A 14,677-nucleotide genomic window follows, 5' to 3' on the forward strand; every position below is an offset into this window, starting at 1 on the left:
AGATGGTGGATTACACCTAATGACTATGATTAGAATTATAAACTTTTTATTAAAGAAATACATGTAAATTCACCTTCTTCGATTCTATCAGCTTCTTAAGTTAACAGTACTAATATTTTAAAAAAAGTGTCCCTAATTATTTGTTGGCTTTACCCTTGATTCTGCAGGCAAGAGGGTGAGAACTGTGGTGCATTTCTATTAAGGGTATAAATGTAAGTAGAAATGTAACTACTTTGTGTTTAACTGGAACTTATTATAATGCAATGTAAGCAAATCGAGCTTTTCTCCCGAGGCTGCCACTGGAAATGGGTATCACCCAGTCGCACTTTCCCTGTAAACAAAGACAAATAAATAAAGCGGGGCAAGACTTACTCGTTGATTCTCTATGAATGCTGGTTAGATGATTATCTGTGAAGGGCTGTGATAAATAAAACATTGCATAATCTGTGAAAGTAATGATCAGAGCTTTATCACAAACATATTGTGGAAGGACAGATTTAGTTCTTTAAAAGTCATTCTTTCTCTCTCTCTCTCTATATATATATATATATATATATATATATATATATATATACACACACACACACACACATATATACATGTATATGTATATATATGCATATATATATATATATATATATATATATATATATATATATATATGTAATGTCCCCTCTCTGGGCCAGTAATCAAGGAGCCTGAATTCTCACCACTGTCACTGGGGAGAGACATTCATTTGGAACAAAAATAGATACATACAGTATTTCCAGATGCAGCTCTCTGCATCAAGCACAATTTCCCTTAAGCGCATACAGTGAACACACCCAGCCCGGGTTCTGGATTTCTTTCTCTGTCTACCTCCTGGTCCCCAATAAGACTCCTCACTGGCACGGCTATAGTGTTGAGTCCTCAGCCAAGTGTCCAAGCCAAGTCCTCCAGCACCCTCTCTGTGAAACCAGCACTTCGTGTCCCTGCTCCAAGCAGCTGACACACACACTCTTTGAGATTTGATTCACATACACACACACACACACACACCTGGGAACTAGCTATGCCCCCTTCTACCCAGACTATAAAGTAGTTACTGCCATCAGACAGACCAAAGCCAGCTACTCTAAGGCTCTTACAAGTGTTCCCAATTACACTGAGGGAAATTAATATTAGTACAAATGCTAGTGTTTTGACCAATACAGTAAGGCTTTCAGGAGTGGCCAGAGAGTCACCAAATAGATATGAGTACTCTTAAAGGTTAAAATATTCTTTAAAGGACCAGTCAAAATGAAAACTGTAAATATATTTAATAATAAATAATAAAAGAATATGAAAATACTGAATGTCTATTTATAATAAACACCAGAATTTCAATCACAAGAAATATTAAAATAGCACTAAGGAATAGCTTCACACAGATATAGAAAACAGTACTTAACAAGTCTCACTATATATTCCTGACTGATCTAAAGAATTACTATTCCCTGGTTTACTTACTAGAGCAAAGCAAGATGAAGTGGATGAGAGATCCTTCTTTGTCAGGTTACAAAAACAGACTGCCATGAGACTTCAGTCTCAGCTAATATTAAAACATTTTCGTGATGGATTACAGAATGACATCACATACATCTGGTCATCTGACTTCTGGTTCCCATACTACCCCCTTGGCTAGAAGCTGCTAGGATCTAGCACATATGTGCCAATAATACAAACACACATAGAGCTTGTTAGGATTTGTTGTAGCTTCTGGAAGTCATAAAATCATAAAACACTTCCACTCTTCCAGAGTAGCAATTAGTTTACCCCAAAGACAATGCATACAGCTTCCTAGTACAGACATTTTCTCTCTGGCTGCATTGAGAACTGTAAAATACAATCTTTATGGCCTAAGCCAGGTATTTTAATTTTAAACTATTTTCAAAGTTAGCTCCAACTGGGCTGCAATTAACCCCTTCTCTTCCAGTATTCCTTTTTACAATATATACATTTTCAGAAGTTACAATAATACATGTATATTTCTTCCACTGTCCAGCAGGACACACTGTTTATACAGTTTTAATACAAGCAGCTTTAAAATATAATTTCAGCACAAGCATCTGTACAAATCAGTTTGATGTCAAATGACAATTTGTTTACAAAATTGCAGCTAGCTGCGTTGGCATATGTTACACATCCACTGCCCTACTTCTCCTGGCATACCTCACAGTCACAACATATATATATATATATATATATATATATATATATATACACACACACAGATGCATATTAATATAGTTTTATATACATACATATAAATGTATATGCACACACATATATACGTATACATATACATATATGTGTATGCATTCATATATATATATATAAAATAACTATTTATGCGTATGTAGTCATATCTTTTGCTACATCTACTCTCTCTATCCCCATTACTAGCTTACCCTACTACCCTACTTTTCTCTACACATAATCCCCTGAGGCTACACTCATACTTTTTCCACATCTTTTCCTACTATGCCTTCTATCATACCATACCCTTCTCTTCTGGTACTATCCTACACTTTCACCATTATATGACCTCTAGAATATTTATAGTCGTTATGATAATCTATTATGTAAATAATGCTGCATCTTCTTGTTATCAAGCTTCCCATATAATTTATGCTTGAACACTGACTTTATTATGTCTATTGGGTTTTTATTCTAACAAACTAATGTGTTGCTTTCATATTTGTGCTTAAATGTAATGACTTTATTAAATCTGTCTAGTTTTGCTGCTTTTGCATTCTGTTAACCGGTTGTATCTGGGGCTTTTTTTAAGTTTTACTGCTTTTGCATTCATTGTTAACTATTTGTATCGGGGGCTTTTCTCCGTGAGCCTCCACCGAAAATGGGTACCTCATGACCAGTCGGACTTTCACCTGTAAACAAATGGCAAATAAATAATATATAATCACGAGACATATCTGAAGAGGGATTGGGTGACGGAACATAATATTTTAAGAATATACTGTAAGGCCTAGTATTTGCAAGAATCCATACAGAAAGATGGGTGAGCTAAAGAGTTGATAGTGCCGTTAAGAAGTCGAGCCTATATACAAAACATGTTTGTATTACAGCAGCATATATATTTTCCGTTGAATATGAAAAACCTAAAATTAATGCTTAGCACTCAAGACTCCCTAAAATTCCCGTTGCTTTTATAACGCGAACAACTGACCAAAGTTGCACTCTAATGCAAAACAGAAGTCACTGAAGAGCAGGGAGAATTTAGAACTATGCTTTCAGATGACTTATTACAGAGAGGATGGCAAGGTGAGCTTTCTATAAATGTTATTGGCCTGGGACTTGGCAAGCGCTTCCACCAAGGGAGATGCATAACCTCCTATGCTGCAGCAAATTGTTTATAAAGATGTGCTATTCTTAAGTATCGGGTCAACGTGGAGCAATAAAACGAATAGAACAGCACTTATAACAGAAACAACCGACAGAAGAAATATAATATGACTACTTTCCAATATAGAATTTATAATTAGACAGCTCAACCTCACATACCGAGAAAAACAAAGCCAAGAAAACTGCAACGACAGGACATTGTAACTCTACCCTACTGCAATTAGCGCTCCCGTACAGTTTCACGTACTGATGTATGGGTATTGTAGTCCTACACTAACAGAGCATATGACCTTACTTTCCTGTCAATGTGCCTACTTCCTTTGTGGTATTTCCTCTTTTGTAAACATGGCAGAATCAGCATCAGGTTGGAGAGGGCTACTCATTGCAGGTAGAGAGAGCATCTTTCTGTTGTCTTCAGTGGTTGTCCTGTTTTGTAGGTTATTTCTAATAGAGGGGCTACTCTTAATTTTTGTCCTTTTTATTACAGCTGTCTTATGTTCTGCTGCACCGGGGTCTGCTTTTGTACAAGATTTGGATGACTCGTAAGTACTTGCTGTATGCATGAAGAAACGCTTGCAGAAAGCGACTGGTTATATCTTTGTGTGGACTGAATGGGAACATTTTGCTGACTGGTTTCCTTAATTACTTTCGTAAGGAGCTTGAAAGTTTTATGTTTGAGTTGTGTTATCTGCAGTGGTGTTTGGCAACTAGTCCTTCCTTACTTCCTGTAGCCATCAATCACGTTGTCAGCCCTACACCCTACCGGTTAGGATTCAGAATGTTTCTTTTTTATTGAAAGACAGGAAGATGAATGTATTTAAAGCTGATGTGCCTAGTTAATTTGGGCAGTGAGAGAGTAGCTTCTGTTACATAGGCCAAATAATTTGAAACGTTGACAGACCCTTTGCAAGCATGTGTGCATTAGCTTAAAGGATTGGCAGAAAGTGGTTGGAAGCATACCTCTCAACCTCTTAGACCAAGCAATTTGGGCAAAGCCATGAATAATGGGGGTAGGGTGCAAAGCAACAAAATTAGGGACAATTTTTAAATATTGCTTTTACAGACTTAAAAAGTTAATAGAATTGTATGGTTTACATTAGCATGAATTTTCTGAAGAGCATGAAGTCTGAAACTCGTGTCTGTTATTTTCTGACTTCAATCTTCAATGATTTGCCAGTAAACTATAATTTTATATAAAATGGAACAAAAATATGAGGCAAAAATCTGTATAGTTGAGAGGTATGGAAGTCGGGCTGTTTATGATCCAATGAAAAGTTTTTTGGGCGGCTGCAGTTTAAGGTCTGTATAAACAAAATTGAAATGCTGTCAGATGCTGAAAGGTCTGCTGACAAATCCCCTTTAACCAGCAAGCTACATAAAATTAGCAGACTAAACAGTGAACCAAAACATATTAATCAGCCTGCAGTGGTGAAGTGTTTGGCACATGAATGACACAAATCTGTTTGAAATGAAGAATAATAGAAAGTTTGACTGCCCCTGCCATTATGTGATTATTTTCTGCTGTGAGTTACTTTAAACTTTTTGAGACGGGTTTGCATATGACTGAATAGGCAGCCATAGGATCCTGCGTATTATAACTTGCAGTGGATATAATGGATGGGCCAGAGATGTGGAGGCAGGATGTGCCACAAATGTGTCTGAAGTAGAAAATCAGTTTAGGAAGTTAAAAGCCTTTGACATGGCTGATTTGTTTTTATAATACTGTGATTGACATGACACACAGCCACCAGGTACAGCACATTGTAATTTACAGTGGGAGGATAGCTCTGCAGAAGTCCATTCATACAGTTTAAAGTAACCCATGCAGTTTAAAGAGTAATTGATGAGCACCCAGACCTGATCATAGATTTATGGGTGCTTCAGATTGCTGAGAAGTTCTCTCTCAAACATTATTATTTATTAGTGTGTGTTCATCTTCTGCTCTTCTGTTTAGAAATGGACTATTGTAATCCACGATGAGCTTAGGGACATGGCCATAAAGTCACTGTAAATGGTCAATGAAAAATGCTATACTCTTGTTTATTCATGCTGATGATTTTAAAGTGGCTGGGTTTTACTGAGTGACTGTGTGTGCAAAATCAGCTGATATACTAAGAAGCTGTTCTTTATGTCCGAATATAAAGTCGTATAGTTTTCTAGCTGAACAGCACATTTAGGGCCTGCAGTATTCATAAGATTTATTTTTTGAGACATAACTGTTGTGAACTCTTTGCAAGCCTTCCACTCATTCGTAATAATTAAATTCAGTTGTAATTGACTTCACTTGTTTGTTCCATAAGTTCCATAATTTACATAGCAAAATCAGTTGTCATAAATTTACTTCATGAGTAACAGTGCCATTAACTGGCAGACTACATTTTCTGTATGTAGAAAAGTTCTTGATTTAAAATTGATACTACATGAAGCTGTCAGATTGATACAACATTTCTCAGAGTTTGGCTTGATCTTTTGCACAGAGCTGGGTGGGAACACCAGGCTTGTGGAGATGTTAATATTTCTTTCTCTTCCTGGCAGATGACTTTTCTTGGGCAGTTGCAATGTAAAATAAAACTCGAGCCTTGTTGTAAGCTGCAGAAGTATTTTAATTCAAATTGCATATTTATTTCACTTGTAGTATATATGTGTATATATATATATATATATATATATATATATATATATATATATATATATATATATATATATATATATATATATATATATATATATATATATATATATATATATATATATTATAAAAAGTTGTAAAAATATTTTTTTGGCCACAATGAGATATGAGACTATGAAGGCTGGTTGTTTGTTGTGAACCAAAGAAAGCATGTGACCATGTGTTACAGGGTCCGTTGTGTTTTGTTTGTTTGTTGGGAAAGCTGTGAAAAACAAGCTTCCAGGTACTGACATTTCGTCATTCCATCTTTTGTCCTTGTAACAACGTTGTAAATGTTTCACCCCATCATTAACTATTAGGATTACCAGGTAAAAAAAGCATTTCTCCTGCAACTGCTCTGATCTTCTCCCCATTCTGATTCCTTAAGTATAGCATTTATTAGTCTTGCAGCACTGTGCTGTCCTGCCATGATTTGTTAATAATGAAAAAACAAGGTCCTACTGGAAGTATCATATTCTGATAAGACTGCATTTTTTGTATTTTTGGAGAGACTGTCTTCTGTGATATAGTTGAGAAAGCATTGTCACTGGGCCCCATAAGACAGACTTTCACTTTCTGCCCCACATTCACTCTGCCACCATTGTAATACAGCAACAACAGAACTAGTTTGTGCCCTATGCTGTCGCACTATTATTTTTTTCTGTTATTTTTTTCCATTGGGTACACACTGCATTATAACATTTAATGCAGAGGACTTGATGCTCTGGTGTGGAAGTAAGAGAGAGGTCTGTCCATTTCACTGAAGAAAAGTGATGAAATCTATTTAGAACATCATTTTGGTGTCTTGTGCGATTAATGATACATAGTGGTGATAATTGGTTTATTATAGCACAATGTTCTTTTTTTCTTTCTTTCTTTCTTTCTTTCATTCATATTTATTTTGCAAACTTCTTGTCAGGTTGGTAGGAAGCAAAGCAAGTAAACCAAACATTCTTACCCACAGCCGTAGTCTCCATGTCACTTTGTGGTATCCCCAGATGCTTGATTTGGCAGTACAACTTATATTGTTATTAAATTTAAAGTAGGGATGGAGACCAAGCCAGTTTCCTATGTTCAAGTGGGTCATCAGGTAAAAAAAAATAATTTAGTTTGCTGGAATGATGGCCACAATCAGGGTATATTTTTTTTTTTTTAAATATTCTTAATTTAAAAAATCAATGGGCTAATGGGTTTTTCATCAACATGCACTGTCTGAACAATCAGAAGTTTGAAACTCTATTGTCTGGTATTAATGTTTGGCTGCGGTCTTCTGGGACTTAACAGAAAAGTAAGTCTGTGAGAGGGAGGCAAAAGCACAGACAGTTGAGTGGCATGTTAACAGTACTAGCAAATATTACATAAAAACTGTATGCAGTACAACTGCATTTACTGTCCTCTCCTTCACTGCAGAAGTAGTCTGCAGAAGTAGTACATAACCGATGTAAACCATCATATAATTTAAAGGGATGATTATTTCACATGTTGTTTAGCCTGTGGCATTTGGCTTGTACCAAGACTTTAAGCATAGTTTTATAATAATTATTGACAAGTCATACTTGTATTAGTGCGTTGGATCTATTTTAAACTTGTGTAACATTACTGTGTCCCAGGATACACGGCAATGCTTTTCTATATTAAACGTTTTTTAATTGTACTTTTGAAATCTTAGTCAGCACTTTGCAGTTTCCGAATAACACTTCTGGCACCTTGACTTAAGATATGTGTATTCCTTGACTCGACTAGTATTCCAGACTGCTGGGAGAATACCCTTTACACAAATTCATGCATACTTGCACATATGGACATACATTTACACCACCTTTACATAAGTGAAAGCAAGGGAGTTGTTTCACAGCCAGTACATGCTGAGATATGCATGGGCTTTTCAGCATTATTAAAGGGAAAGGGCATTGTTTTACAGCAGAACGCCCCCTCCCCCGATGTGCAGTGGTAAGGGCCCGCCCAACAGCCTGCACATGGCGATTGTTTTTTTTTTCTGTATACTTGAATAAACTTGAAGATGTTTAGTTTGTCCTCATGAATATTCATCCGGTATTGCAGGCATGCAGAAAAGATACAAAGGGGAACATTTTTAGTAGATCGCTGCTTATACTGACTAGCAGAATTTATGTTTGTTTTTTCCTAGTAGTGTGCAATCTGGTTCCAGTGACTTGTGATAAATTTTAATGTAGAATGATCCTAAATTCCAGTGGAGTAGTTACTTTAACGAATGTACAGTATCCTGAAGAATAAAATAAACAAGTTATAGATTCCCGCAGCAGTAGAGAACATGGAAAACACCTTTTATCTTTTTTTTTTGTTAACTGGCCTCAAATTACAGTAGTTAGCTTGTCTGCTTGTAAGGAATTAACTTTTTTTTCAGTATAGCCTGTTATGGCTGGTCATGAGAAGTACCTCATAGCAAAAGAAATGGGGACAAAGCCAAAAGCAATGGAAGACAAATGCCCAAAAATCAAAGGCAGTTTTCAAAAATTGTTTGTTATTCTGTAAACTTTATATAAATTTTATACAAAGTTTTGCATCAATGTGAATTTTCTGAAGGATATGAAGTCTAAAACCTACACCTACAATTAAGTGACTGCAATCCTCAATGACATGCAGGAAAACCACACAGCACATGTTCCAAGTTCAGAGTAGTAGGATGTCCAGTAGTACTTGGACTGTAGAAGGTGACTTGTACTGTACTTTTTGTGACAAAGCACAAGGAACTGGAATGGGATCTAGTTTTCAGGAAGCGGTTTTGTAGGGTATAGACTGGGGTCCCCCAACTCCCACTTGTTTTAATTTTGAGATTTTGTTGCGTAAAAGAAAAAACACTGATCACGTTTTGTATTGAAGTACATTGACATATAAAATCATAACTTTTAAGTAGTTTTGTTGACATTTTGTAAATTGTAAATGCCGGTCACTATTTTTGTTGTAGTGTACTAACAATTGTTTCATTGTGTCTGTGCCAGATATTTAGTTGCATAAATGCTGAAAGGTAGTTGTGGCCAGGGGTTGTTTTCTCAAAGTACTACTACTCCAGTTTAGTTTGGGTAAAAAAATGTTTGCCAAAGTTTTGTCAAGTATGTGCAATAATTTACTTTATTTTTCCAGACATTGCTTCTTAGTGTCTGTAGCATTTTTCCATGTTCATGCCCCTCTTTGCTTTTATATATTTGCTTGTGGTTTTGTAATATTTTCACCAAAGAGATTGAGCAGTTAAATTACTTTCTTGGTCTGCTTCACTCTTCGAACTAACACCTCTGTGGTAGTCAATTTGTCCTTTTTCTTAACTGTTTTTTGTGCTTGTTTAATTTACTTTGCTGTACTTTGTTCCATGTTTACTTGTTTTCTGTAATGTCTTTATATACAATATCTTATACAGGTAACTTTGTCAACTGTAATTCTGCATATGTGTTGTTACATAAAGCAGAAGCTAACTGCAATTATTAGTCTTATGCAAGGTGTCGATCATGCATCATTTGCATGGTACATCACAGCCACTAGGCATGTCAATCACTCTGGCCACACCATTTCTATACATCCCATACAGGGGGGGGGGGGGGACTGTTGTAAAGCATCGCCAGGGAAAGGTAGGCGTTTTAAATGACAGCAGGGTTGCTCTTGACAGATGCAGCAGCATTATCACTGCAAATTCACTTCTTTCTAAAATGCATAACCATGATATTTAGCCTGATGCCATTTAAAACTCAGGAAATGTTAACTTGCATATTGCACAAATCATACTTTATTTATACCTGGCCTTGGCACAATGATGGCATCCACACCTCTACCTGTAGTGTTACGGGAATTTTACATCAAAAGCTACACATTCATTTGAACACTGGATTACTGAATCTGGTAACACACAACTGCAAGCCGTATGTTTTTGGTATGTTTAATCTAACCTTAACCTGGCTTACTTTACATATGCAATATCACTTGAGTTTTTTTCTTTCTATTTTTCTAGTTTTTTTCTCATGTATATTTCACTCACTCAGAGCAAAACATGATATTTACTCTGTAATTACTTTTCATCTGTATCGGTGCCACCCAAAGGTTCCACTCCCGTAATTTTAAAGAAAATTGTTTTATTACCTTAGTGGAGGGTCTTGGTGATTCTCCATATTCTGAGTTCCCTGTATGGGCCACCAAGTACTGTCATGGAAATGATATTTTAAGAAATAACACTCTGATATTATAAGAAAAGCAGATGATATTTTATTTTTCTAGTAACCAATAATTTTGTTTTTCTATTTGCAAATAGGAAAGCATTATTTCAGAACTGTCACTTTTGAAAGAATGCTTAACCATCTGCAATTGTAGCGGGTTGGGCTTATGTTATTTTAAGATTTCTGATTATTGCAAAGATGGCACTTAATTTTAATTGGATATTCATAATTTTTCTTTAGCAATGACAAACATTTTTTTTTACATCAAATGGTCTTGGTGTTTTGAACAGTTTGTCTTTAGATAAGCTTCATCTAAAATAATAAATGTGTGATACAGTCTAGAAGTGGATGTTTAAAACGGTATATGATTACACATTGGCCTTACAGAGACACTCAGTCTGCATATAAGACAAGATACAGAGCATGTGTAACCATGTATAGTTCAGGAAACTCGCATTTCAGCATAGATGATCTTATAAAAGATGCGTTTGATGATTACTAGAGTAGTTGCATTAAAACATCAGGTGTGTCTGCACATTATTTTCTCTAGACCTATTAGTCATTGGTCTTGGAATTTATACTATCACAAATAGAGGCTTATTCTGCTATCTGAAACAGAGATACAGAAAAAATAATATGACTGCAGTTGTTATAAAGAATTCAGTCTGATGTTACAAAAGCAGTAATGAGACAATAGAATGGTTGATAAACTAGCTGTATCAACTTATTCCATGTCACTGGACATGCAACTCTGACCACTTGAATGTATTTTAAAATTACTTTTTAAGTAATGATGGGATTTGAAAGCAGGTTTACACTACACTAGAAAGAATCCTATTCTAGGCTTATAGAGCATTTGTCCAGCCCTTGTTTTAGAAATCAGCAGCATATATAAGCTGTCAGGTTTATGTTGGTCGCAGGGGAGCTAATGAAAACTCATGAGATTTTGATTTTTAAGCTCCAGTAACCAGTTCAAAAGCACTGCACAAGTAGTATATAATGAGATGACAGATGCCAATCTGGGGGATCTTGGAACTAATGTTAAGGTACTCTGGAACCAAGGGTGGTTTTTAGCACTTTTATGGTCTACAGTTGCTGTCCTTTTTCATACAGGTCCAGGAGGAGGCAAATAAGTCTTAAAGTAGACTTCACATAACCAGTCGTAAATACAGAAATATTTGTTATAGCTGTCACATCTAGTTGAAGACTAATATACCTTAAATTTAAATGTTAGCAGTTCTTAACTGTTTTTTTTTTAATAATTAGATTAGGTTATCTGCAGAAAATTATATTTTTTTAAATATCTTTTGTCAGCATTACTGGTACCAGGTGTGTGTGTGTGTGTGTGTGAATATATACATATATATCTAATACACACACACACACACACACACACACACACACACACACACGTATCTCTTACTTGGCAGTGCAGTTGAGCAATGCCTGCAGTAGGATTTTATGCCAATTTAATCATTACAGAATACTGACTGGGGGAGAAAAATAAAGGTTTTGCAACTTAAATGTCATACATGTTTAACAGACTTTCATGTTTGCCTACAGTATTTAAATGTCCAGTAGTAGTGGGTGGAATTCTGTGCTGTTTTTGTGGTGCTGGAAGCAAGAGTGTGGTGATAGCAGAAACTGTTATGTCTAGGTAGCATTAAGTCTGCGGTGCCTGTTTTTGCTTGGTACTTTTACTTAAGGATCTGCCTTATGGGGGCTTCTGTTGCAGCACATTTTATGTTTGCTTTGTAATATTTTGCAGATGTTTTCTTGCAGTAACTGTTTACTTTTTGCTGCAGGTTACGATGTGTAGCATATACACATATCTCAGTAGTGTATGTTCTAAAGAATAATCTCTATGTATCTTGAAAACTCAAGTAGTCTGTCCTGCAGGTAGCGTTGCTCTAGTTTATTGTAGGAATCCATTTTTGGGGTACACTTGTATCCATGCTTCCCTGTTGAATCCATTCTTTGGGTACACTTGTATCCATGCTTCCCTGTGACAGTGCACAATTTTTGTTGTTTTATTAAGTTATAGACTGATTAAGTAGTTGTGTTTTAGTTTGTTGCACAAAAATGCCCATTGAGGAAGATGCACATGTACTGGCTGTCATGCCATTGGCCTTATTTCACTCTTGTTTTATTTCTGTGCCAGTGCATTGGATGGCAATATCATTAAAAGAGGGACTGATGCAATTAACATCAGTGCATCTCAAAATAAATTCACTGTAGTGTATCTTTAGGTTTCACCAAAGATGTATCAAATGTCACATTTTATAACCGGATGCTGTATTAATGTACACCTGATCTGTAAGTATTTTATATGTATAGGAGATGGTAAAACGTGTTCATATTTTTGCAGCAGCAAGTCTTAACTGAAATAAGCTGCACTTTAGACAACATACCTTAATTCCAAAAATGGAGTATGTGTAATCGATCCCATATCCTTTGTAAGGAGTCATGTATTGACTTTTTTTCTAATAGCTTACACTTACTACTGATGTTTTCACTAAAGATAAGCATTTGACATTTGAACATTTGCACTGCAAATCATGCTATAGGTTCTAGAAATGCTTCCTTGCAAGCACCCAATGGAGAGTGCTTATAAAATGTTCTTGCCACCAAAGCATTAGTTGGACCTGCATTTGGCTGAAACATTAATTTATGCAGTTAACATATTTTTAGCCTAGTAGAATTTTTTCAGAATATAAATTTGAAGTTTGGTAGCACAAAGTAATTCTTAATATTTTTATATTATATACATCACCTTGAAGAAAAATGTTTTATCAGAACTTAAGAATGCACAATGTGTCTGGTATTAACATCCGCATTCTTAAAAAACACTTTTTCTTAACCTTTAAAAAGACTGTACTCCTAAAACGGCTCAGACTGCTGATAACAAGTTTGGACACTGGAAAAGGATTCAATTGGGTTGACTGGAATTAGTTTTCTAGAGAATTAGCATGTATGGCGTTTCTTTTCAGATATATAAATCCATTAAAGGTATTGGGCAGGAATTCTTCAGTAAGAATAAAAACAGGGGCCAGACTTTCTCCCACGATTGACTTGTGTAGAGAAACTAGATGGGGGTCCCCCTTTTCTCCACTTTTGCTTGCTTTATATGTAGTATCTATGGCAATTAAGATGAGCGCTGTTCTGTTAGAGGTAGCAGTTCAAGGCCATCAAATTAAGATTACCAATCCAGGCAAAGGTGTGCATATTAATTTCCAGGGACTTCAGGAATCTGAGTTGTGTGTGGCCTGTAAAATTAAATGCTTTGAAAACAAAAGGTGTTAAAAATTAATTTCATGCCCAAATTACTATTCTTTTGAGGTCTGTTCATTTCTTGAAGAATTAATTTAGGGTTTAAAATTGACTAATACACTAAGTTTTCTGTTAAGTTAACCCTGAGAAATTGTTCAAAGATAGAAAGATATATGCTTTGACTTTGCACAAAAAAAACAAACTTAAATCTTGCCTTTAGTAATTTATGCCTCAGAAGGATTACCTTCTTCCTCCATACTGTTTCTTTCCTGTAAAGTTAAGACGTAGATAATATGCTTTCTTTGTGTTTAGGACTAACCTAGAATTGATTGGAGTATTTTAATCCTCCCAACCTATTTAGATGGATTGGGCTTACCTTTCTTGGGCTAATTATTCCTTTTATAGCAGCAGCTTCTGTTCTAGATTCTACAAAGATGCTTTAACAGCCTTGGCACTCATTTTTCTGTTTAATGAGGGTTATACATTTTTCTGTTTAATGAGGGTTATACATTTTTCTGTTTAATGAGGGTTATATTTACAGTTACTGAAGTTTGTCTCTAGTGAAATATAATCTTATATTGGTTTATATAATGTAGGTATAGGCAAAAGTGACTGCACAGTTTACACATCTTCGTTTTTGAAGTTCATGTATATTACTCCTGCACGCCTGATAAAGATATACTTGCATATATAGCATTTCTATGTTTGTGTCCTTGATTTTTAGCTTGGTATAACTTCTAATTCAATAGGAATTTTATTTGCCTCCCGGAAAAATTTCACATTGTGGATTAAGTATCACTGTCCCTGAACTCGGACTTCTTTAATTGATTTATAGATATTTGATGATCTTCAGGTTTGAAGGGGGGATGTGTTTTGTTTCCCAGTTTCTTTATTTATGTGCTATTGTAATTTTTGCAAGTGAGACAGATTTCTAACCTTTTGCATCTGCTGGTAGTGTTTGTTTTGCATTTTAACCTTTTTTGATCTGGAGACATGCCTTTCATTCCAGTGCTACATTTCAAATATTTCTGTCCATGTCTTGATTTTCACATAAGGACTGACATCATTTTCCTTATATTTTTGTATTCCTTTTATTACCTGCTGTCTTGTAATACCTATGCAGCTGAACTTGATTCAAGCACAAATCCTTTATAGTGTCTCAGGCCTACGTATCCTG

General features: G+C 35.5%; 1 protein-coding gene across 1 annotated transcript in view; it reads left to right on the forward strand.

Moving 5' to 3' along the window:
- The first annotated feature begins 3,665 nt into the window (after positions 1 to 3,665).
- TMX3 (thioredoxin related transmembrane protein 3) overlaps positions 3,666 to 14,677 on the forward strand; it is a 1,593,937-nt gene continuing 1,582,925 nt past the window's right edge. Inside the window, exons 1-2 of the mRNA XM_044067138.1 lie at positions 3,666 to 3,772; positions 3,872 to 3,926. Coding sequence (XP_043923073.1) covers positions 3,670 to 3,772; positions 3,872 to 3,926 — 158 coding nt within the window. The 5' untranslated portion in view covers positions 3,666 to 3,669. The remainder of the gene's footprint in view (positions 3,773 to 3,871; positions 3,927 to 14,677) is intronic.

The sequence above is a fragment of the Protopterus annectens genome, chromosome 3.part1, assembly GCF_019279795.1.
Source record: "Protopterus annectens isolate FY-2018-M chromosome 3.part1, PAN1.0, whole genome shotgun sequence".
In the NCBI taxonomy this organism is placed as follows: Eukaryota; Metazoa; Chordata; order Ceratodontiformes; family Protopteridae; genus Protopterus; species Protopterus annectens.